The 22,625-nt window shown below is 42.4% G+C and overlaps 1 protein-coding gene across 5 annotated transcripts in view; it reads left to right on the top strand.

Moving 5' to 3' along the window:
* The window catches only part of SARDH (sarcosine dehydrogenase), a 1,294,294-nt gene that overhangs the window by 196,297 nt on the left and 1,075,372 nt on the right, over positions 1-22,625 (top strand). For all 5 annotated transcript variants that reach the window (XM_069609627.1, XM_069609628.1, XM_069609625.1 and 2 more), the window contains exon 5: positions 21,267-21,390. In XM_069609627.1, the coding sequence (XP_069465728.1) occupies positions 21,267-21,390 (124 nt within the window). The remainder of the gene's footprint in view (positions 1-21,266; positions 21,391-22,625) is intronic.

Genomic DNA, 22,625 nt, shown 5'->3' on the forward strand with positions numbered 1-22,625 from the left:
CTGTTATAATTATAATACCCAGCTCCTTGCATTAGGTGTCCTCCTCCCATGTTGGTTGTGTATGGTTGGAGTGGCGGCGCCTGTTGTGTTAGTCTGTGAAGGTGGTATTTGGGAGGAATCTTGTGCAGCCACTACTTGTGTGGGGCTTTGGGTCATTGTTGTAGGCGTAGTTATTCGTGCCCCTTCCATTGTGTATTTAGTAAGCTTTTTCTGTACTAATTTAGCCTCTTCCGTTTTCCTGTCCTCTTCCTTTTGTTTCATTTTTCCTTGCCATGTCCTGCAATGATGCACTATAGTCAGTTGTATTTCTGGCCATGGTTTTGCTTCCATTCCCACTACTTTCTTTTAGTTGTTTCTGAACTCCTTCTGGGAGCCCTTGTACTAGTATATGATAAAATATTGCTGGTGTTTTATCCCATTGCTCTCTAGTTTCCATGCGCCACTTCTCTTGGATTTCCTGGATATAATCAACAGGATCTTCATTCTCACGCATCTTGCGGGAGGTAATTGCTCCTATGTCTGATGTGCCTGGGTACTGTACCCTCAGTGCCTGCCATAGTGCATGTCTGCAGTTTGCGAATGGTGCCCCATCATGCGATGTGTTTGTTATTTTTACCCCAGGGAATCCCGCTCTCTTCCAAATGTCATCCACTGTATCCCCTAATATCGATATTAGAAGGCCCTTTACATCCCCTACTGCCAGTTTCTGTCCTGCGGTGTGTTTTTCCATTTCATATATCCACTTACCCGCACCTCCACTTAATGATGGGAGCCTGCATTTTATATTGTCTTTGTCTGTATGCTTCCAAGGGACATACTGTGGTCTAACCCCTCCTCTCTCCAGAAGTGGCATTAAGTTATGTCTCGTTTTACCCTTTGTATTCCATAATAGCGAGTCCTCACACCCTTCCTCCTCTTCCCTCTCTTCTACATCGTCAATTTCGTCCGCATTTCCCCTGCTCGTAACTTTCTTCTCCATCTTTCCCCTTCTTCCATCATTTCCTGTATTTAATGTGGGCATGTGTATTCGTCTTTCCTGCCTGCGTCTAGGGAGGTCTCTAAGCCGACATGCATAGGGTGTCAGTTCGTCTGTGAAGGGCGCGAGTTTTATTGTGCATACCGAGCGTGAGGTGGTTGAGCATGTAGGGTGCGATGGGGGAGGGCGTGATGGGGATGGTCCGGCCTCATGTGTCTGTCTTTCCGCTATTCCTTGCTCTCCCTCCTCACTTCTCTCCAGCTCATACTTTCTCCTACTGATCCAAGGTGAGTCTGTGTTGGTCCGGGTGATGTATAGTTTATCTAAGCTTTCCCTTTCACTGTTTCTTCCTTCCTTCTCCACTCCTTCTTCCTCACTACAAAAGTCAGTTATAAACGGCACCCCCCACTCGGTCTTTTTCCCCTTAATTGTTACTGTTTGTAAGTCTATTAGGTCCAGTTCTCCTTTTTCTCCTTTATCAACCGCTCCCCTTTGTGCTGATGTTGTTGCTACTTCTGTGTTTCTATATACATACCCCATGCTTCACTCTCCCTTCTCCTATCTTCTCTCTCTCCTTCATTTCTCTCCTCCATCTCCCTACTATTTTCCTCCCTTTTCCTTTTTAATTCCTCCATCACTTCACTGCTCATCTGTTCCAATATTCTTTCATCCTCTTTCTTCCTTTCCCATTTCACCCTTTCTCTTTCTACTATACTCTCTATCACCCTCCCTTCTTCGTATTTCTTAGTTGTTTCTGATAGTAATCTCCTCTTCCACATTGCCTTTTCTTTTTCTTTTTCTTCTTCTTCCCTTTTCTTTTCTCGCAGCACTACTCTTGATACCCTTTCTGCTGCTGCTTTTACCCTTTCAGCTTCTCTCCTTTGCTCCTCATTTCGTTCCCTTTTTTTTTTTTTTTTATTGTTACAGTTGATAAATCAACTTTTCAATAATACATTCATAAAAAAAAACATCAAAATTTTGATTTAACAATTAATAATAAAAATAATAAAAAAGAAAGAAAATACATATTCATTTCACTAACGAATTACCTAACATCATCTTCCAGCTAAAAGGTTACAAAGAAGAAACCACATGAACATACTAAAATAAACCATCACTTTGTTTCTCCATCCAGCCCATTGACAGGATTTTTGAGTGGATAAAAATGAATTCATCTGTAAATACACTCAATGACCATCATTCGCCTCAGCACAATTAATCACATCTGTTAATTTCAGGGCAAGTAAAAAGTTAACTACTGCAATTCTTACTTTTGTTAACCTTGTGTTATATATATATATACCACCACAATGATTCTTTTGTTATCAATTTGTAACCTTCAAAGTGTGGTTTAAAAAACCTAGTTCTTCTACCAATAACGGACAAGTCACAACTAGATGATGTAATGTTTCCTTCATTTCATTGTTCTTACAAAATCTACAAAAATTCATTTTCCTAGGTATTAACTTCCTTTTCGCCAAGATTTACCTAGTATGCCAAATGTTTAATCTGAATCTCAAGAATATATTCCTGTATTTGGATCCAGGGAATTTTAATAAATAAGTCTGTCGTTCTTAAATTTTTTTTTTATCTCAACCTTGAATTCAGATCCATGTTTGCTGTTTGCACATTTATCATAAGTATTACACCAATCCCATATCAGGATTTTCTTTTTGGCCTTCATTGGATTATTCATTAACATATCATCAGACACATCTGCACTTACTAAGAAATCTTGAACCTTGTCCCTCCATTTGGCCATAGCCAAATGATTAGTTGTCATTTTATATGTCGAAAGTATCTGGATAATTGAATTCACTTCCGTTTTCAGTAAGCATTTACGATATATGCAGCATAACTTCCACATATACATTGTGTAAAGTGAAGTCGAACCCAACTCATAGCGCACTAAACAGATTGAAACTGATTTTGGTAGTTTCAGAATTGATTTCCAAAAGGCACCCTCCAATATGGACCAATAAGATTCATCTCTCCAAGATCTCGTTTCTGCGCCATATATCACTGTTGGGATAGCTTTCTGACAGTAGAAAATGAGTATTGGCTTCAAAGAAAACATTCCGTATTTATGATTCAACAAGGAGGCCTGAGCAGTGGCGGTCTTCATTTTCCCTCGTTTTTCATTATAATATGGAGTGTCAGATTCAAAAGCGTTCATATTAAGTCCTAAGTACTTGTATTCGGTCACATTTTCAAGGCGTTGTGACTGCAAGTACCAGGACAAACATACCTCTTTTTTATTGCATCTCATGCCAATCTTCATGGTCTTTGTTTTCGACAGGTTTACGCTCAATTCATTATTTTCCACACATTTACCCAACACATTTAGCAGCCCCTGCAACCCCCTCGTTGTTTTAGCTAACAAAACTAAGTCGTCAGCATAAAACAGCCATGGGATTGCAGCTGTCATCAACCGAGGTGCATCTGAGACAACACTCCTAAATTCATCCGCCAGATCTGCTATATAGAAGTTAAACAGCGAGGAAGCCATTCGGCAACCCTGCTTCAATCCTCTATAAGTATGTATACAACGGGTTAAAGCACCATCCAATGTTATTCTGACCTGTATCGAAGTATCTGTGTGAAATTCGTGAATCCAGAATTTCAAATGTTCAGGGCAGTTTTTATTGGTCAATTTCTGGAACAATAGCTGTCTGGATACCGAATCAAATGCGGTTTCCAGATCTATAAAGGCCATGTATAATTTTTGTTTTACCTGTAATTCATGTTTTTTAATGGCATGAATTACCTGTAAATTAACCGCCGTTCCTAACCCTGGTCGAAAGCCCGTCTGGAAGGGGTCATTGATTGCATATTCGTCCGTCCATTGGTTAAATTCATCCAACAAAAATCTGGCGAATAACTTCCCTGGTGCATCTAACAGAGCCACTGGTCTATAGTTCCTAGGGTCCGTCCTATCCCCCTTTTTATAGATGGGAACTATGATCGATTTTTGCCACGATTTCGGAAGAATTTTTGTATATATTATTTGGTCAAATAATACCCGCAAAATAGCGGCCCATGCCTGTGGATGTTCTCTAAGCATTGAATTGGAGAGTCCATCCGGGCCAATTGCTCTAGATGAGCTTAACTTCTTAATATAATATACAATATTTTCCTCCGTGATTTTTAACTGAGTTATTTCCTTAACAATTGGACCTGAAGGTCTGTTAGACCATACAGTACTTGCATATAAGGATGAATAATAATCAGTCCATACCTCCTCTGGGACCGCATTTACTTGAACAATCGATTGAACAGGTACATATATATTTTTTATTAATCCCCAGATTAAAGCAGAATTTTTTACAGCCAATGAATGTAACATAATTTTCGCATCTCTTAAAATCAAATGGGCTCTATATTCCTTAAGCCAGTTTTTATAAGAGTTTTTCAGTTTATTAGTTGCTTTTTTCCATTCCAATATGCTACATTCAGGCAGATTACGGATCTCCTTTTTTAGTCTACCTTTTCTCAGTCGCACCTCATTATCATTTTCATGCCGATGAGTTTTTTGATTAATTAAACCTACTTGACCATTTTTTTGCTTGAACAAATGCAATAAAGCTACATAGTTACCATCTTGATATTCTACATTTGGCTCAAGAATGTCTTTTGGGTATGATATTGCCTTTAAGAGCTGTGACAGCATAGGGGAAGTCCATCTAAACCGGTTCCCCCTTGCAGATATCACCAAGGAATTTGTGTACATTTGTTTTTGATTCTCACATTCATCATCACTAATCCACTCCCAGTCCAAAACCAATATACTGTGATCACTCTGTGTAAGTTCAGATATATCCAATGCAGTTAGGAGATTAAACATTTGATTGTCTACGAATATATAGTCAATTCGTGATGTTAACTTGCCCCTGTGCCATGTATGCTTAGGCGGGATGTCTCCATTAATGGCACCGTTCACCATATGCAAACCTCTGTCTCTCATCAACCCATTCCATTGTTTCGCTATAGCTGTTAATTTCGCCTGTTCACCCTCCATACAATTCATATTCAAATCACCGGCTACAACAATATGTTTTATCGACACATCTTTAGCTATCAAATCTAGACAATGTCCCATATCCTTTAAAAATATATTTTCTTTTATATCCAGATGATTCCAGTATAAATTTACACAAGCAATAACTTTAGAGTTGCATGTGATCTTGACTAATTGAATATGCTTGTTTGGAGAGTACCAAGGCGATAGCTTCCACCCATTGCCCGTTTTTACTATCACCATTAAACCTCCCTTAGGCCTACCTCTGCTTTTGGTGGTTGCAGCTATCAGTTCTATTTGATGATTTTCCCAGGCCAGAGCAGATTCCAACCAGACTTCTTGCAGTAAGAGTATGTCATATAGCTCCAACTGAGCTTTTGAAGAGGAAGTTAAATGTGCATTTCCTCGGGTGTTCCATGACGCCACTCTAACCACCTGTTTTGATGTTTTATGTTCTAGCTATCAACTCTCCATCATTGCAGTTGTGGCAGGAAAACTTACAGCACGAGGTCTTTCGGCATGCATGGTAGAATAAGAGATCGACATAGGATTTTGTTCCCATGATTTATTTCCAGGTGTTCTGAATATTTTTGGTTGATGTAACTCAATTTTTTGACTTTTCTCTGCCAAATTAAGCAACATAAAACCCATGTGATAGATTTCCATTTGTTCTTGCCATATAGCCTCCTTTACCACATTCGAAGACATCCATATCTTTACCACTGATGTATCATATTCATGAATAAATTCAATTTGGGCTAAGTCAGAGGACTTCACTCCTTGTAACCTTGTGACATTTCCGAAGATATTTAACACTGATAATCTATTTAGATCATACATCCCAAATTCACCTCCCCTGCATTGCATAATTAGACTTACATGTGTGTTTTCATTACAACTAACTTGTTTACCGTTCGATCTATCATTCTTTTCGGTTTGTTTTTGGTTAAAGGTTTTCTTAACTTCATGGGTATTCAAGGTTAGAGTATTTTGATGCAGCCTTGTATCGAATTGTTTTACTACAAATCCTCTACTTGCTTCTAAATTTTCTAAAGACTGTCTCTGGAATTCATTCTTTAAGTTCGCTTGAGATGACTTTGGTCTCTCCTCATTTACCTGTTTTGTTGTCACTACTGGTCTTATCACAAATTGTTTCAAAGATTTTTCGATTTCTTCTCTGCGCTCTTCCAGAGTCATATAACTACCTTGATTTGCAGAGTCCATTTCTACAGTTTCTTTTGTTTTTTCCGCACCATCTACCCCAGCCATAATTCTGGTGACCACTACAGGTTCCATTTCTTTTTTTTAAATTTCTTGTACCAAAGAGTCTAGCGGTGCATATTTTAGCTCTTTCTGAGCTGTATCTGGATTTACTATGGATATAGAACTATCCATCACAGCTAGATTGGGTTCTGTTTTGCTCTTTTAATTTAGCCATGGCAACATATTTTCTCACTATAGCAGCACTTTTGTCCTGTACACGTTTATCCGGCAATGTTAGAAGCTTTATAAATTGTCTGGAATTTTTACTTTTTTGAGCTTTTATTTTTTGATTCTTGTCTTTCTTAAAAATATTCGTTTTAGTCTTTTTGAAACTTTTAGTGCTTTTAGTGCTTTGAGGTTGAGGGCCCTGCACTGAAAATATATTATAGACTGGGTTATTCATTCCCACAGCCCTCAGCTCAGCGTCATTTCTATTTGTCTTTTCCTGTTCATTATCCTTATCTATTTCTGTTATTTCATTGCCCTTTTCCAGCAGAACTGAGCAACCATTCATTTGTTCTTCACATACTTTTCCTTTCATACTTTCAAGCACTACATGTGTTTCCCTGACCCGTTCTTTTCTCTCCGAATGAAGAGTCGCTCGCACAATCAATTCTATTTGTTTTAGCAACTCTTCATTTTGATTAGAACCATCCTGTGCTGTAGGCGCCTTTACTGTTTCTCTTACTTCATGTGTCAGTCTTGTTTCTACCAGTTCCTTGAGTAGGAAATTTTGATCTGTGAGTCGAGAGTCTAAGGATTCATAAAGTTTAGCTAACGCATATAAAGCTGTATTCATTGCCTGTAGTGTATTGCCTTCTCTCAGTGAATTATTCTGTCCATTTTCATTTTGTTCTATGGCTTTCACCCTAGATTGTCGCGGTGTAGGGTGTGTAAAAGATATAGACAGCACAGATGACTCGTGCTGTGAGTCAGCAAACAAGACTGGTGATTGTGACAATTGCTCTCTTTCTTCCATATTTATAGATTGCAATTCCTGTATATTCGCATTCATTTCCCTAGTTGTAGAAGCATCATCTGCACCCACATCACCTTGCTCATTCTTCCGTGCCTCACCTGTGTCATTCATCACATCATTGTGTTTGTAATTTTCCATCATACCGCCTATGTTTGTTCCATGTATCTGTACTGTAGCCACTACATTCTTTGTTGGAGTGACAAATCTTTTTTACAGGTATCACAAATTCTCCCAACAAATCTTTTTGTGAAAAGGCCATCATCAGGGAGTCAGAAGGAGAACATAAATCAATTGGAGGAGTCGACTCCTCTCCATCTACCGTTATTCCATCCCCCAGTGGTTTCTCAATTATATTAGGAATACCCATTCTAGAATTGGATACAGCATTCAATAACACGCTAGCTGGAGGACATTCGGGATAAAATTTCCTAATATCTACTGTGTTAGAAAGCAGTCTCGAGCGTGATACAATCTTTCGGGGTACACTTGGAATTTGTGCACCGCGTTTAGGCGTAATCATCACTAGATCAGTTTCAGTTGTTTTACCGACCAAATTAGCAACCGGCGGCATACCTGTACGTAAAGTATACATTTTTCTTTTTTTTTTTTTTATACGATCTCCTGACCAGTTTCAATATCACTCTTCCCAAGGCAAGATTATGCCAATGGGAGACTAAAAAATAAAAACAAATAAGTAAAATAGAATATAATTTCAAATACAATCAATCACTTCATAAATAAAATCGCACTCCCCGCTCACCAGCTCTTCAGCTTAACAGCCGTAACAGCCCTTGCAATGCCCTTACACAAATGCGCGCGCGCCAGTATTGATAAAGGGAATGCTGGGAGCTTGAGCTCAGAGGCGGAGCTAAAAGTCACTGCAAGAAAAATAAACGTTTGTTTAAATCCACCACAACGTTTGTTTCAGTAGAAATGCACACAGTTCTTGCTTCTGGTGTCAACTTTAGGTGCAAGTACCGTGTTTAGCGTTCAATGAAAAAAACGTCCCAGCACGATCCACGATCCACAGGGAAACCAGCCGTAACACCCCTTGCAATGCCCTTACACAAATGCGCGCGAATGCGCGTGCGCCAGTATTGATAAAGGGAATGCTGGGAGCTTGAGCTCAGAGGCGGAGCCAAAAGTCACGTGTTTAGCGTTCAATGAAAAAAACGTCCCAGCACGATCCACGATCCACAGGGAAACCAGCCGTAACAGCCCTTGCAATGCCCTTACACAAATGCGTTCCCTTATTTTTTCCAATTCGTTCTTACCTTCTTTCCTTTTCCTCGCTCTCTCTCTCTCCTCCCTCTCGAGCTGTTTGATCAATTCATTCTGCTCATCCCTTAACTTTGCTAGTCGTTCCTCCAAAATCTCTTCCTTTTGTCGTAACCGCTCTTCCCCCCTCATTTCACTCTCCCTGGTATTATCCTCGTCTGTTTTCTTTACTACCTCCTTCTCTTCTCCTGTTAATGAACCTCGTAATTTTAATAATATCTGTGCAGCTACCCACTCATCATTTCCTATTTCCACAGTCTGTTCTTCTCCAGTCCTCCCCTCCCCTCCCCTGCTGGCATCTTCCTATGAGCCACATATGGTGGAGGGCTGTATGCCGGGTTCGAGTATCCCTCAGCCGCCCTTAACTGTCCTCTTTCTATTTCTCCTAATTCTCTTAAAGGGTACAACCCCCCTCCCTCTGTTTTCACTCCCTTTGCTAGGGGTATATCGTTGCTCGGTTCCTTTTTTATTTCATCTGGTGTATTATTCTTTTCTCCTCCCTCTCGTTCGTTCCCCGTGTTCTTTGGGTCTTCACTCCCCTTTTTCCCATCCTCTCCTTCCTCCCATCCTCTCCTTCCTCCTTAATCTCTTTTTCTTCCGGTATTTCCCCCACAGTGAACATTCCGTTTGGTCCTGGTCGGGACCCTTGGAACATCCTCCATAAGTTAAACACCTCCACGTGGTTTGCCAACTTCTTCCCCTTGTATGTATTGTGCAGATGGTTTAATAGTGAATGTTGGGCATATGGATCGAAGCTACCATTAGGCGGCCACGGTGTTAGCATTTTGTTATCCGTCCCCTGGGTCCATTCTATGCTATACTTAATCAGTTTCTCCCTATGGGATGGCAGTGTTGTGCATATGTGTTGTAGTGGGGTAGTGAGGGTGTTCCCCCACCCTCCCGATCCTGTCCCGTATGACATAATAGCGCTCCACTTGTTACCCTTTCCCTATCTGGTAGTGGTTATCTCACTAGCAGTGTACAATATTCAACCTTATATCGTTACCTGGCCCCGTAAGTTTGGGGACTTACGATAGTCTGCTAAGGAAAATTATAAAAAATATGGTATTTACATTTGTGTATGTTCTTCGTTCTGTTCTTCCTTTACACAACACCCTTACGGCCCCCTGTGGCCGAGGCGCACGTAGCCCCCTGCGGCTGCGTACCCCTTGTGACGTTCTTATACAGTCGTCCTATTTTCATTTGCTCCTCCTCCTCCTTCTTCTACACTTGCCGTGGCCGGCGTTCTCCGTGCGCAGCTACGTCCCCCGTTTCGCCTTTCCCCGATCAACTCATTTACCATTTATCTCCGTTTCCACTCCCTTATCACAGTTCTCTTCCCCACCACTCTCAAAACGAAGATGCCTTGTGCTCGCGATATCCTATGAAAGCCCTACTGGTGACGTCACCGATCTCTTCGAGCTACTGGTAAGTTCTTCATATATTCTTTAAGTTCAAAATACACTTGCAATCTACCCCCGTTAACCTTACAGCTGTCTTCCTGTCACTCCTGGAACAAGGTAATCAATAATATAATCGGACTGCGCACGCTGCGTCGCCTCGCGTGTGATACGCCCCTCGACAGGAGGGCTTAACCAGCCAATTATCTTCCGTATTGGGCAACTAACTAGCTACCGCCTACAGGGAAACGTCATCTACCTATCGAGTTTCTTGCTCGAACAATAGGGATCCTCATCTACTCATTGATCAATAAATGCCAAATCGTAGGAAACCACACACCCACCCTTACACGTATTCGCGACCTAGGCCAATCAGTTTCTACGAGCGGCCGCACGTGATGTTTTCGTGCTCCGCCCCCCCACCCTCGCGTGACGTAGCCGACTGCTCTCGCACTCGTTCGGCTACCATTCATTCCATTGCCAACACTAAATTGTCAAACCTTCGCCGCGCACCTGTGCAACACCTCCCACCTCCCGTATTTAATTCCTCCCCCCTCCCTCACAATCTCACATTGCTTGTTGTGCGTGGCATGCTCACCAAGTTCTCTTGATGCGGGGCCGCTCGACTGCGTGCACCCCTCCAAGCGGCTCGCCACCTCCCCTCGTCTGGACCACGTCTGGACACTCGCCAACCGTGGGCGGGATACTACTCAACCGGCTCCCGAGGGCCAATATCCGGATTGCGCTGTCCGGTCTTCTCACAGCTCCGCGATGGTCCTGTAGTCCTCAGAAGGGGGCAACGGAAGAGGGGGCCGCGCCGCCGGGCCTCCTCGCAACGGGAGTACCTGGAAAAAGTAAAAATAAAAAAGCGGATCTTAAACAGATCTCAGCAGTGCCTCCAACTTGTCGGGGGGGAAATTCTGCCGGGGTCGGCCGGGCCGTCCGCAGACCTCTGGGCAGGGAGGCCCCGACTCCTCCCGTATATCCCAAAAGAGATAGAGTATGAGACACACGCAAGAAGCAAGGTGACTCTGCTGTTTATTAGACAAAAACGGCAGGGATGGGTCAAGGATCGTACGCGTCCGTCCTGACACACACACAATCGTGGGGCTCGCAGGCCCTTTTTACCTTAGTATGACGCGCTACTTGCGTCACCTTGGAAAGTTAGCAAAAAACCTATCGCCACTCTTAATTGGTTGCTCGAGTGGTAGGGTTAGTATAGCATACGTATAGAGAACAATGTTAGTGGACAAGGGTTAGTCAGGTGATATATCTGCGTTGTCCCTACAATTAGATACATGAGAATTGTTACATGGAGACCCCTGATGATTGGTTAATGTTAATGGCGTCAGTGATAAGAGCCCCATGTTCTGATTGGTGCGCCCGCGAGCTTCCCAGTCTGGGACCATCGCTGTTCCCAGCTCTCGGTGTACCTGTCATTTGCAACAATGTTTCACTATGAGTACGTGTAGACAATGTGAGGACTTATTCATAAGCTGGAACTCTTCTCGTGGCGGGTGCCTGGGCCGTGATCCTTTAGGCCAGGCGCGAGAGGGGAAGGTCGGGAGCCTGGTCTTCCATTCTCCCACTTCAAAACATTGAGAAATTGAGGAAAGGTTGGGTGGAGAAAGTTTATGGTACATCTTTCAACACAAAATCTAGAGGGGTGACAATCCTGATTAGGAAGAACACTCCTATTAAGGTATTGAAAGACATTTCAGACAGGGAGGGGCGGATAATTGCTTTGGTGGTGGATATTCAGGGTCAGGTGGTGTCTCTTTGTAATATTTATGCACCATCTATGGATGATGGCTCCTTTTTCAGGAAGGTGGCACAGACGTTACAAGATTTGGGATCTAGGGATATTATCTTTGGTGGTGAGTTCAATATAGTGTTGAACAACAATATGGACAGAAGTAAACCAGCAACTAATAGACATATGGTTAGGCAGTATTTAGCCTTGATTGATTTACTTTTTGAGCACAACTTAAAGGACTGTTGGAGGCTGGAGCATCTTCCAATAGGGAATATAGTTTCTTTTCCTGGTGCACATTCGGTTTATTCTAGACTGGATATGTTTTTAACAGCAGGTAAAATGACAGAGAACTAAATTGGTAACGTACTTTTAACTGACCGTGCACATGTACTCTTGCGCTTGAAATATACACTGCACAAACAATATTTCTGGAGGATGAATACCTCGATTCTACAAAATGATGATGAAGTGGAGGGACTGGTAAAAGAAATAGAGTTCTTTATGGCAGAAAATCATCTTGGAGATTTGAGTCCTGGTATCGTTTGGGAAGCTTTTAAGTGCACCTTACGTGGTCATCTGATTGGTATGTCTAGTGGACAAAGAAAGCAATACGACAATAAAGAAGCAGTACTTGAGGGGGAAGATAAGTGAAATATCACGAAGAGGCATGGCTGACCCAACTGGTATAGATGCAATATCTGAGCTTAAAGGACTGAGGAGAGAATTGAAAAAGCTGATAGATGAACGTGCTGTACGAAAGAACTTCTACCTGAAATGTGCATACTTCGAGAAGGGGGAAAAGTGCGACAGATTGTTGGCTTATAGATTGCGGAAGAGGGAGGCTGAGCGGTCCATTAAATCGATTCGAGACAAGAATGATAAAATTACCCATCACCCAAAAGAAATGAAAGTCTTTCGAGATTTCTACATGGATCTTTACCATGAGTTTGGGTGACGGGCGAAGAGAATGACTTTTTGGTAAAGTCGAATCTTTCAACGATTATGGAGGGTGATTCAAAATTGTTGGAAGAAGACATTACGGTTGATGAAATAAAGAGAGCGATCAGTAAACTGAACACAGGGAAATCCCCTGGCCCTGATGGATTACCTGTGGAATTCTATAAGTTATTACCGACTTCAACACCTGTTGAAGGATATGTACTCTGAATCATTGGTGGATGGCTTGCTACCAGAATTCACGAGACATACGATGATCCCTGTCTAACCAAAGAAATGGAAGGATGATACCCTTCCCACTAGCTATAGGCCTATAAGTCTTATTAATACAGATAAAAAGATCCTGGCTAAAATGTTGGCATTAAGAATTAATTCACAGGAACCAGTCGAGTTTTGTGAAGGGGAGGAAAACCTTAAGCAACATCAGGAGACTATTACATACAATCTCCAAGGCGAGTGATCAACAGGAAGACATTGCTATTCTGTCCCTCGATGCAGAGAAGGCTTTTGACAGAGTGAACTGGGATTTCCTCATCTCAGTGCTTGATGGGATGGGATTTGGGGGAAAATTTGTGTCATAGATTAGATTACTTTATAATGAACCGACAGCTGAAGTTAATACCAATGGAATACTATCCGAAATATTCAAGTTTAAAAGAGGAACTAGGCAAGGATGCCCTTTGTCACCCTTACTATTTGTAATAGCTATAGAACCGTTCCCTGCAGCCATCGGAGATGAATGTAGGATAAAGTGTTTATCTTGCTGGGGACTGCAGCAAAAACTGTGGTTATTAGCTGATGATATGCTCTTAGTCCTTAGGGATTTGCAGCAGTCGATGCCGGCACTTATGGACATTATGATTGAATTTCGTTTGTGCTCCGGTTACAAAATAAATTGGACAAAGTCAAAGGTCATGCCTCTGACGCATATTGGTGATAGAAAGTTTTTAACGGATTTGGGATTTAGATGGTGCCCTGACAGATTGTTATATTTGGGAATTCGGCTGACACCTAAGATCAGACATGATACATGAATATTTGAAAATTGTTTGTTGTATGTTAAGGGATGATCTGGAAAGATGGAGTCTGTTGAATTTATCACTTTGGGGCAAGGTGAATGCCTTAAATGGTTTCTGCTCCAAAGATTAACTATGTTCTGAGTATGATTCCCTTGAATGTAGCATCCACATACTGGAAGGAATTAGACAACTTCAAGCATTAAACCCAAGGTTGAAGTTGTGGGAGTTGCAGTCACCACTGATAAAAGGTGGATTAGGGGTACATAATTTTAAAGCCTACCACCTGGCTTATATTTTTAATTTTCGTGTTCCCTTCATGGAAGATGCATTTGATGGGTGTTGGCAGAAACTAGCTACAACGGACCGTTAATGCCAGGAGCTATCTTGACCTCAAATTCGAGACGAAGTTGTGGGAAAGATCCTGATTGCATGTTTGAGAAACTCATGGAAGAATTTGTGTGATTTGCTGGGATTGGACACATTTAGGGAACCTGGGGCGTCTGTCTGGGTAAACCCATCTATTAAAATATAGGGCAGAGTCTTTTTTTGGGCCGATTGGTTTCTGGGTGGTGTTCAATGGATAGCTGATCTCTTTAAGGATGGGATTTGGATGACAGCAAGAGAATTACAGATGCGTTTTAACATTGAGAATTTTAAAATTTCAGACTACAGAAAGCTTAAAAGTGCGATTGGAGACATTGATTTGGAGAAGAGAATTAATTTGGACCTGTTTACAAGGAAGGCAATACAAGGGGAGGGAGGATTAGCCAGCCGTGTTTACAATAGGATTATGTCAGAGTACAAGGGCATTGACTCCATAAGAGAAGAATGGAGTAGAAGAATTGGTTCGGATATCTCAGAGGAATTCTGGCAGCACATGTGTAGGAATGTCAAGTTATGCTCTCTGGGACTTACAGAGGGATCCAGGCAGATTTAAGATCCTAAATCGGGATTATTGGACACCAGAAAAAATGTGGAAGCGAGGACTGTTGGGAAATTCAGATTGTTGGAGATGTGTACACAAGTCGGGTACACTGGAACACATGCTGTGGGTTTGCAGGATGGTAAGAATGTTTTGGAGTGAGATTGGTCTTGTTTGCGATAAGGTGATAAGGAGTTGCCTGCTCTGGATTTCAAAACCATGGTATTGGGGAGCGATGAATTATTGGATGATCTTGCACAATGTCAGAAAAAGTGGTTGTTCAGAGGAGCTATGATTGGTAAGAAAGTAATTTTGAGCAATTGGAAATCTACCTTGACTCTGAAAATCGAGACATGGACAACAGACATGCATGTGTTAGCAGAAATGGAGAAGGTACTGTACAAGAGGGAGGGGAAAAAAGGTTTGTTTGAAAAAAAAAAAATCTGGGGAACATTTCTATCATTGTACTAAACGTGGCAATTTTAGGAAGTGTATCTGTAAGGGTGGGTGTGTGTGGGAGGGGTGATTAGGGAGGTGGTGCGGAATCAGTGGGGAGATGATTAATTATATCCTCCAATGGATATAGTTGTAGTGTTAACTTGATTTATAGATTATCTTGTCTGTCTGGTAGTATAAGCATGTTATTTTTGTTAACTTGTAAATAAAAGTTTAAAAAAAGGTTGACTCTCCAGAATAGGTATGTCCTAGATATGATCACAGCTATGGAAGGAGGTGATTGTGCCAAAATTGTGCCATTGTGTTGCACATACCATACCTTCATACGATGACGAGAATGGGACCTTAACGGAGGCTATAGCGTTACTGACAAACCTGCACAATAAGATGGAAGATTAAGTAGAAGACATTGCACATGACATCTGGTTTGCATCGATCTTCTCATGGGTTCCACAATGGTTGGCAAACATCTTCAAGTTTCTTGGAGCACTATTGGTGGTGATCATGTTTGGATTATGTGTGATCAGGATAGTAATCAGTGTAAGAAGACGGCGAAAAAGGCAGTATGTATGAAGGTCATGATCGTTGTTGAATCAGGGTTTGGACCGAAGGCACTGACGGATGAAGAAATCAGAACATGTATAGAGGCCAACATCCTAGCACTTAAATTAATGAAGTTCTTGCATCCAAGGAACAACAAGAAGTATGTGGGAAGATCGAGCTACTGTAACCTGAATGGACAATGTAGCCACATGACCGGGAGCGTTGATGATAAATCGGCAGGATCTCTGAAAGGAGTAGTGAAAATCTATACTCCAAAGAAGCACTTCATCAACAGTGAATGTCTAGATGTGAAGACTGGAGTAGTGGTCAATGAATCAACCAGAGGGGGAGTGTAGAGGAGGAATCGAAAGCATCTACTGGAAGTCATGCCCCTATTTTGCCTACATGTTGGAAACTGGAAATTGCGACATGTGCAACGCCAGTGTTAGTGCCTATACCGCAAAGAATCTTTGAAACCAGGTATCCATTGAGAAAACCCTATAAGATCTACCCCCCGGAAAGAGGATGGTCTCTTGAGGGAAATCCACAAAGGAATATGAAAATGAGTGAAAGAGTAGATTGGTGGTCTCACATGAAGTAAAGGTGATGCACTGAGGAGAATAATCGTAGGAAAGCATGTATAGACTGTATAGAATCTGACGGAATAAAGAATTGAGAAATCTTTAGTATGCGAAATGAAGATTGCACGTGCGAAGAGCACTGCAGAAAATGCAAGCTGTTTTAACTGTACAGATGCAGCAATGCAAGTAGATTAGTATTAAAGGCTGGCTGTACGTAGTGAATAGACTGCAGGCGGTGCCACCATAATATAGAATCTTGGATATTCGATGTAGCAACTTTGCTAAACCAGGGCCCATGAAGAGAAGGGCTGGAAGTGTGGTGCTGCAGAGAAAACAGCTGAAGATCGAGAAGACTGTCTGGCCCAGTGTCAAGGGTTGGGGCAGCCAAAAACTGGTCATCTATTTGTAAAGATACAAAGAACGTGAGAAGCAAGACGAGCTCTAAAGGTGCGAAGGAAAGGCACCATGAGTGCCATGTTTTATTCATTTAGTACTATGAAATGCAAAAAAGAGCTAAAACACGGTCTCCAGTCACATGGGGTAGATGGAAATAGAAACTGGGCAAGCAGCACCGAGACTTGAAGATAAGAACGTGCTCACACTCCCTTCTATTCTCGGGAGCAGTGATACTTTGCCAGGCCAAGTTCAAAGACAAATGGCAGAAGGCACGAGTGATAGATGTTGGGTTAATTGGGTGGGGAGACATGGTCAAGTCCACCCACTGACACCTGGGTTGTCAGCTTATCTGCTGTGAGTCGAATATTCCAGAAGGGTACAAGCATGCCAACCAATTATAGAGGGCCATATAATAAAGAACCCTATAGTTTGAGAGCCAATGATGTACCGTGTATATAATAAATGTTGAAGATGACTTGCACTAGGGGTGCCCAAGTTGTCCACCTGACTGTAGAGATCTAATTGCAATCCACTTCCTTACAGAAAGTATGCCTAGATGTTCCCATTAATCCAATCGCAATCCCAAATAAGTTTTCTTAGTTCACCACGTAGTATGATGTCACAAATGACAAATACTTGCTAGATAAATGTTTTTCTTAATGAAATGCTTAGAGATTATGCTGTGCGAAGTCTCTTGTACTCCCTGTTTTAGACAATTGAGATTAAAACGGAATACTTCCTGTGTTGGTCTTATTTGGTGCAAGTTATTCTGCATCCACCTCAATCGAACGATGGGTTACCTCAGTTAAAAGGGCCATAAGGGTTCAACACTGCAGAAGAAAGAGAGCAAGACGGCCGGCCGGTAGTATCTGTTTAATCAACAGTTTTACAAGCTGAAAATAGAAACTTGCTCTTTCTGCATACACTACCTTTTTATAGGCTGGCAAGCATACCACATTATTTTCTGAAAATGAACCTTGTAATACAATTGGTCACATTTTTATTTCTTTATTTTGTATTTGCATTTTTAAAGCGCTCACACAGCCCGCGGGCATCGAGGCGCTGTTACAGGAATTGTTTGTTCTTTAGTTGCGTAATTGTTTTTTTTTTGTCTTAGTTGCGTATTTATAACGCGCTTAAACACTGAGGGGTTTCTAAGCGCTGACCCGGGGATCGAACCTGTGTTGCTTCGTGGCGTCTTGCTTCCAAGGCGCGCACGTTTCCACTGAGGTACACAAGCAAAGTGTATTAACATTTTTCATTGGACATGAACGCTTCCGAAAACACATGATTTCTTCTTTCTTGTGAGAGGGGGGCATTTTATCACAGGTAGATGCTGACGCAGGAGATGCAACTTTCAAAACCTTTGGTTTAAAAGGGGTTGCAAAACTCCTATCTTGCCCTCTGACTAAGATGGGAGTATTTTTGACCATCAAACACAAAGAAAATACAGTCCTTAATCAAAATAAAATGGACTATACTTATCAACCTAATGCCTGCTCTCTTTTAAAAACAATACATGTCTAATGCAAAAATGGAAAAACAGTGTTCAAAGGAAATGGCAGTATGGTTGAGCAAACTCCCTTCTCCACATTTTGTAGCATGGAGTAAGGTGGCACACTTGGACCTTGCGACACACTCGAGCTTCGGACACAAGGATGCTGTTTTTCATGGACTAGGGCCCACTTGGCCTTCCACGAAAAGTCACTTGTTTATCTGCTGGACTGCTTTGCTTTTTCTCACTCCCGTCCAGGTCACCTTTTAGCTTGCAATACAGTTCAACAAAAGTTTCCTTCTGGTTACCACAATTCAGTACAGGTTTCCCTCTGCCGGGCTCAAACCTTTCAATCAGAACTCCTAGGGGATCCCTTCCCCAAGCTTCATTCACACTTTCATAGGCTTCCCTCCGTCGGGCTCAAGCTTCCTTTCACTTTCCTTCCACTGTCGAACTTTTGAAACTGCAAGGCTTTTGCTCTTACCTCGCATGACCACTTCAACCTTTCCTCAAACATCACTTTTCTCCTACACAAAGGCCTCTTGGTAAATGTACTTTTGAGCACAGTACTTATTTCAAAAGTGCAAAGATATCTCACATCCAGGTTCCCCTCTGCCGGGATCAAACCTAACAGTTAAAATCTTGCATCTCCCTTTCTTTTCCCGCCGCTTCTATGGCATCCGACATTTCAGAGACTTTTGATTGGACAATCTCTTCGCTGGATCACTGTTACTTTGTATCTTTAATTTACAGTTCTTTACTATGCTTTGCCTTCGGCACACGTGCAACCTTCATTCATCGGATACTGTTGCCATTAAGTTTCATTTAACACAGACCGGACTTTCATTGCTTTCATCAAATCACCGGCTGTGTTAATTCATTTTCTTCTTTCATGGCTTTGATCCTGAAGTCAAGGCTGATAACACAACTGCCGCTGCACCTCCCTAACGCTGCCATTTATCCCGGGAGGGTGTCTGTTCTCCTTGAAACACAAGAGGTTTGTCTCTTCTCTCTAGCTGGGCTGCCTTGCGCAACCTTATAGTCCTTTTGATCTCTCACCCGAGTGTCCATGGTTTCTCCATACTTCTGTACTGTCCTTGGCCTGTTGCTCTGCTCTGCCTGGTTCTCCCTTGCCCTGGAAGAACTGCTTCTTCTTGTATACCGCCTTGACCAGAGTGTCTGTGTTCCACCTTTTAACCATGTGGGGAGAGCTAATGGGCTCCAGGTGTATGTAATTACAGTCCCGTGCCTGACCTTATTAGTGAGACATGGCCAATGTATTGAATGGGTGGTACTACTTTCAGCCTCAGATCTCCTCTTCCTCAGCTCAGTATTTATGTAGGAAAGGGGGGATCTGGGAGGTTGGAATATCCTATAAAATGGCAGGATGGGAAAGGGGGGGAATAACATGTCTTGCCATCATGCATTCTTCCTCCACTCCCCAAGCACCTCTCACCCAGGTCATCTTCCCACACTTGTCCACCCCCAAGATCTGGGTCCAGAGGCGATGGTCGTGCCCTCATCACCTGAGTAAGGGATCCCCGGGGTTTAGGCAGTGAAACCTCCTCTGGTTTTTCACACTTGCAATGACCTCATTTATGCTAGTCAGCATGACTGGTTGTTTTCCAAATTCACTGAATCACAGAGCACATGTTGCAACTTTAAAACTGGAAACTCGCAGTTCTAGGATGACGCACACTTGAGGAAATTCAAAAATGGACTTGAAATGTGTTACCGCATTCTCATTGGTTACCTCGCTTTGCTTATCTATATTAGCCTACTGCCAAAATTTATTTATAAAAAAAATAAAAACCCTGAGCACCACCAACTGTATATTCCTACCATTTTTTTAAACTGCTAAATCACTGCACCGTGGCTTCTGTACAGGCCCTTCCTTGTCTCAATAACCTTGGCTTGGGTTATTTGTTTGAGCTCCACACAGCCATATATTTTCTGTTGGTTCAGCACTTTTAAATGTCCCTATGGCTTAAGGCCTGCAGCCATTTGTAATGCAGGCTGTGGTGTCCATTTTAAAAGACCGACGTCTGTTTCTGTAATCTTTCTTATGTCGGGGAGCCATATTCTGTGTTTTCCTAGATGAATGTGTGTCATGTAATATTTTCCATATCTCCTAAATAAATGTGTACATGTTTAACTCTATCACCTATTCTCTGCCACCTTCAATTTACTTTGTACCTATTTCCTAATATACCTGCTTGAAATGGTTCCATGTCATGTCTCCTGACAAAGAAAGTCGCTGTTTTTTGCAGAGACATTACATTGAACATGCGGTGGACACCCCCACAACCCATGTTTATTTTTTAATTTATTTTTTAAATGTGAGCAATGGACATCCCTGCAGCCTGTACCCATATGTAGTTTCACCATACGTAATGTCGCCAATGGCTTTTCCCAGTGACATTATGTATGGCGACATTACCCGATACCCATGGAATAAGGGCATCATGGCTGCCTCAATGGACAATGTTTCTGACTTTTACAGTGTTGGACAGGAGAGCGGGGAATGGGCCCTATGTGACATGTTCACCTATCCTTCACCGGAGGGAGGGAGGGAGTGTCTACTCTTCAGTGGAATAAGCGCAAAGGACTAGGACATGTCCATGCTAATGGTGTTATCTGGTAATGTTACAACTCGGGGTGGGGGGGCTGTTGCTGGGTGTCTGAAAACCAGAGTGACTGGGTAGATTTAGCTGGTAGAAAACAGTTAATTGCTTAGGTTTCTGACTTCTGGACTAGTAGAATCCAAATCTTGGGTGTTCCGCATTGAGGTTTCTGCAAGTGATGAAAGGACAAGTCCATGCTTAGTCTATTTTGGAGCATCAGCACCTAAGCAGTACCCTAACCACAGCAAATGTGCCCCTGATCCGTAAATGCTTCTTCCTGGTGCCTGCCCTTTTGGTAGGTTGAATGCAGTGGGCATGCTTACATTTTCGGCAGGTTATCATTTACAAATATCTTGCTCTACAGGCTCTAATTCAAGCTGAGTCCATTCAGCCTTTCACATGTCAGAGGACCAGTACTGCATCATTCTTACAATGCATAGATTTGGGGAGGATCTGGTGTGAAACGTGATCTATAAATGGGAAATTATGTAACTTCTGAGTTATAGCTTAACAAGACTTATATGAGCTATGAGTTCCTGAGGCATCTCAGTTTGTTTCTGTACTTGTGGCAATGGCCTTCATCGTCTCCTCTTCCTCGTGCAGGTCATCGAAAACTGCCCAGTGACCGGTATCCAAGTGCGCGCGGATGACCTAGGAGCGAGACGTGTTGCAGCAGTGGAGACTGAACACGGCACTATCCAGACGTCTTGTATTGTGAATTGTGCAGGTAGGCATAGTTCCATGTCACTGCATGATTCTCTGGGGTTCCATGTCATTTCCACAAAAAAATGTACTTGGTGGTAATTTACTTTGTGGTAATTTAATTCGAATTTTCACATTTTTTAAACCGGGGTGTACCCCACACCCCCACCCCTTAGCCCTTTACTACCACCGAACCCCAAACCCACTGCGCTGCTCTTTTACTCCTTAACCCACAAATATGATATATAATATATTCGATGCCATTTTCACAAAGTGATTTGTGGCAACCACGGGAGACCCTCTCTGGTTGTTTTCCTGGGCTCTTTCTGGCCTTGTGATGTGTCTTTTATATGATGCTAGCAAGAATTGCCCCACCTCTGACTCTGCACAGAACTCCAACCTTTCATATTTCGTAGACTTGTGGACATGGCCTCTAGGTCACACCATGACCTTGATTTTTGAGCATGAAGCTGCCATCTTCCTAGACCCTGCATCATGAAATGGACAAGCAGAGGCAGATTCCCTGCCCTGACAATCCAGACCAATGTGTCTGTGCCGGATTACCTTAAATGGCTCTAAAACTCTATACAGGAGGCTGGACGAGCTCTCCCAACCAGATCATTATTTTCCACTAAGTTATACCACAGTGGTCCATACTCTCTAATACAGGGTTTCCATTGATGTGCAAAGAAACTTACTGCACCAATTAACTTCTCTTCATTAAAAGAATAGGGAACCATACCATTGAATCCAAACTACCTACCGGTTCCTTCGGTGAAGCTACACTTACGAAGACATGCTCAGCCACCCTGGCTAAAGGCAGGAATCCTATTATTCAACTTTTTGGGCTGAAGAAGCGAGCACATTTCTAAGCGTAATCCCAGCCAGTAGCACTTGTCACATTCTGCATCTCTCCCACTCCACCTTTCACAGTCCTACTTCTCACTAGGCAAAGATGGTGTGACTGCTTTGTCAAGTTTGCAGGTCTGTTGGTGCAGCAGCATGGCCTGCGTGCTGCACGCCCTATGTGGCCTTTTGCTCGTGTACACTTGCCCAGGAATGGAAATCGTCATTGGCCCAGTGAGTAAAACGCTCGCTTGAAATATGGGGGTCAACCTGCAATTTGAAAGTTCGACTACTGGCAGGTTTGACTCGGCCCTTCATTATTTTTATCTCGATACATTGAATACTATGAATGCAGGGCCGGCCTTAGGTGTGGGGGAACAGGGTCGTTGCCCAGGGCACAGAAATATGTGAAGG

This window comes from Ambystoma mexicanum, chromosome 8 (assembly GCF_040938575.1).
Source record: "Ambystoma mexicanum isolate Mex_15411 chromosome 8, UKY_AmexF1_1, whole genome shotgun sequence".
Lineage (NCBI taxonomy): Eukaryota > Metazoa > Chordata > Amphibia > Caudata > Ambystomatidae > Ambystoma > Ambystoma mexicanum.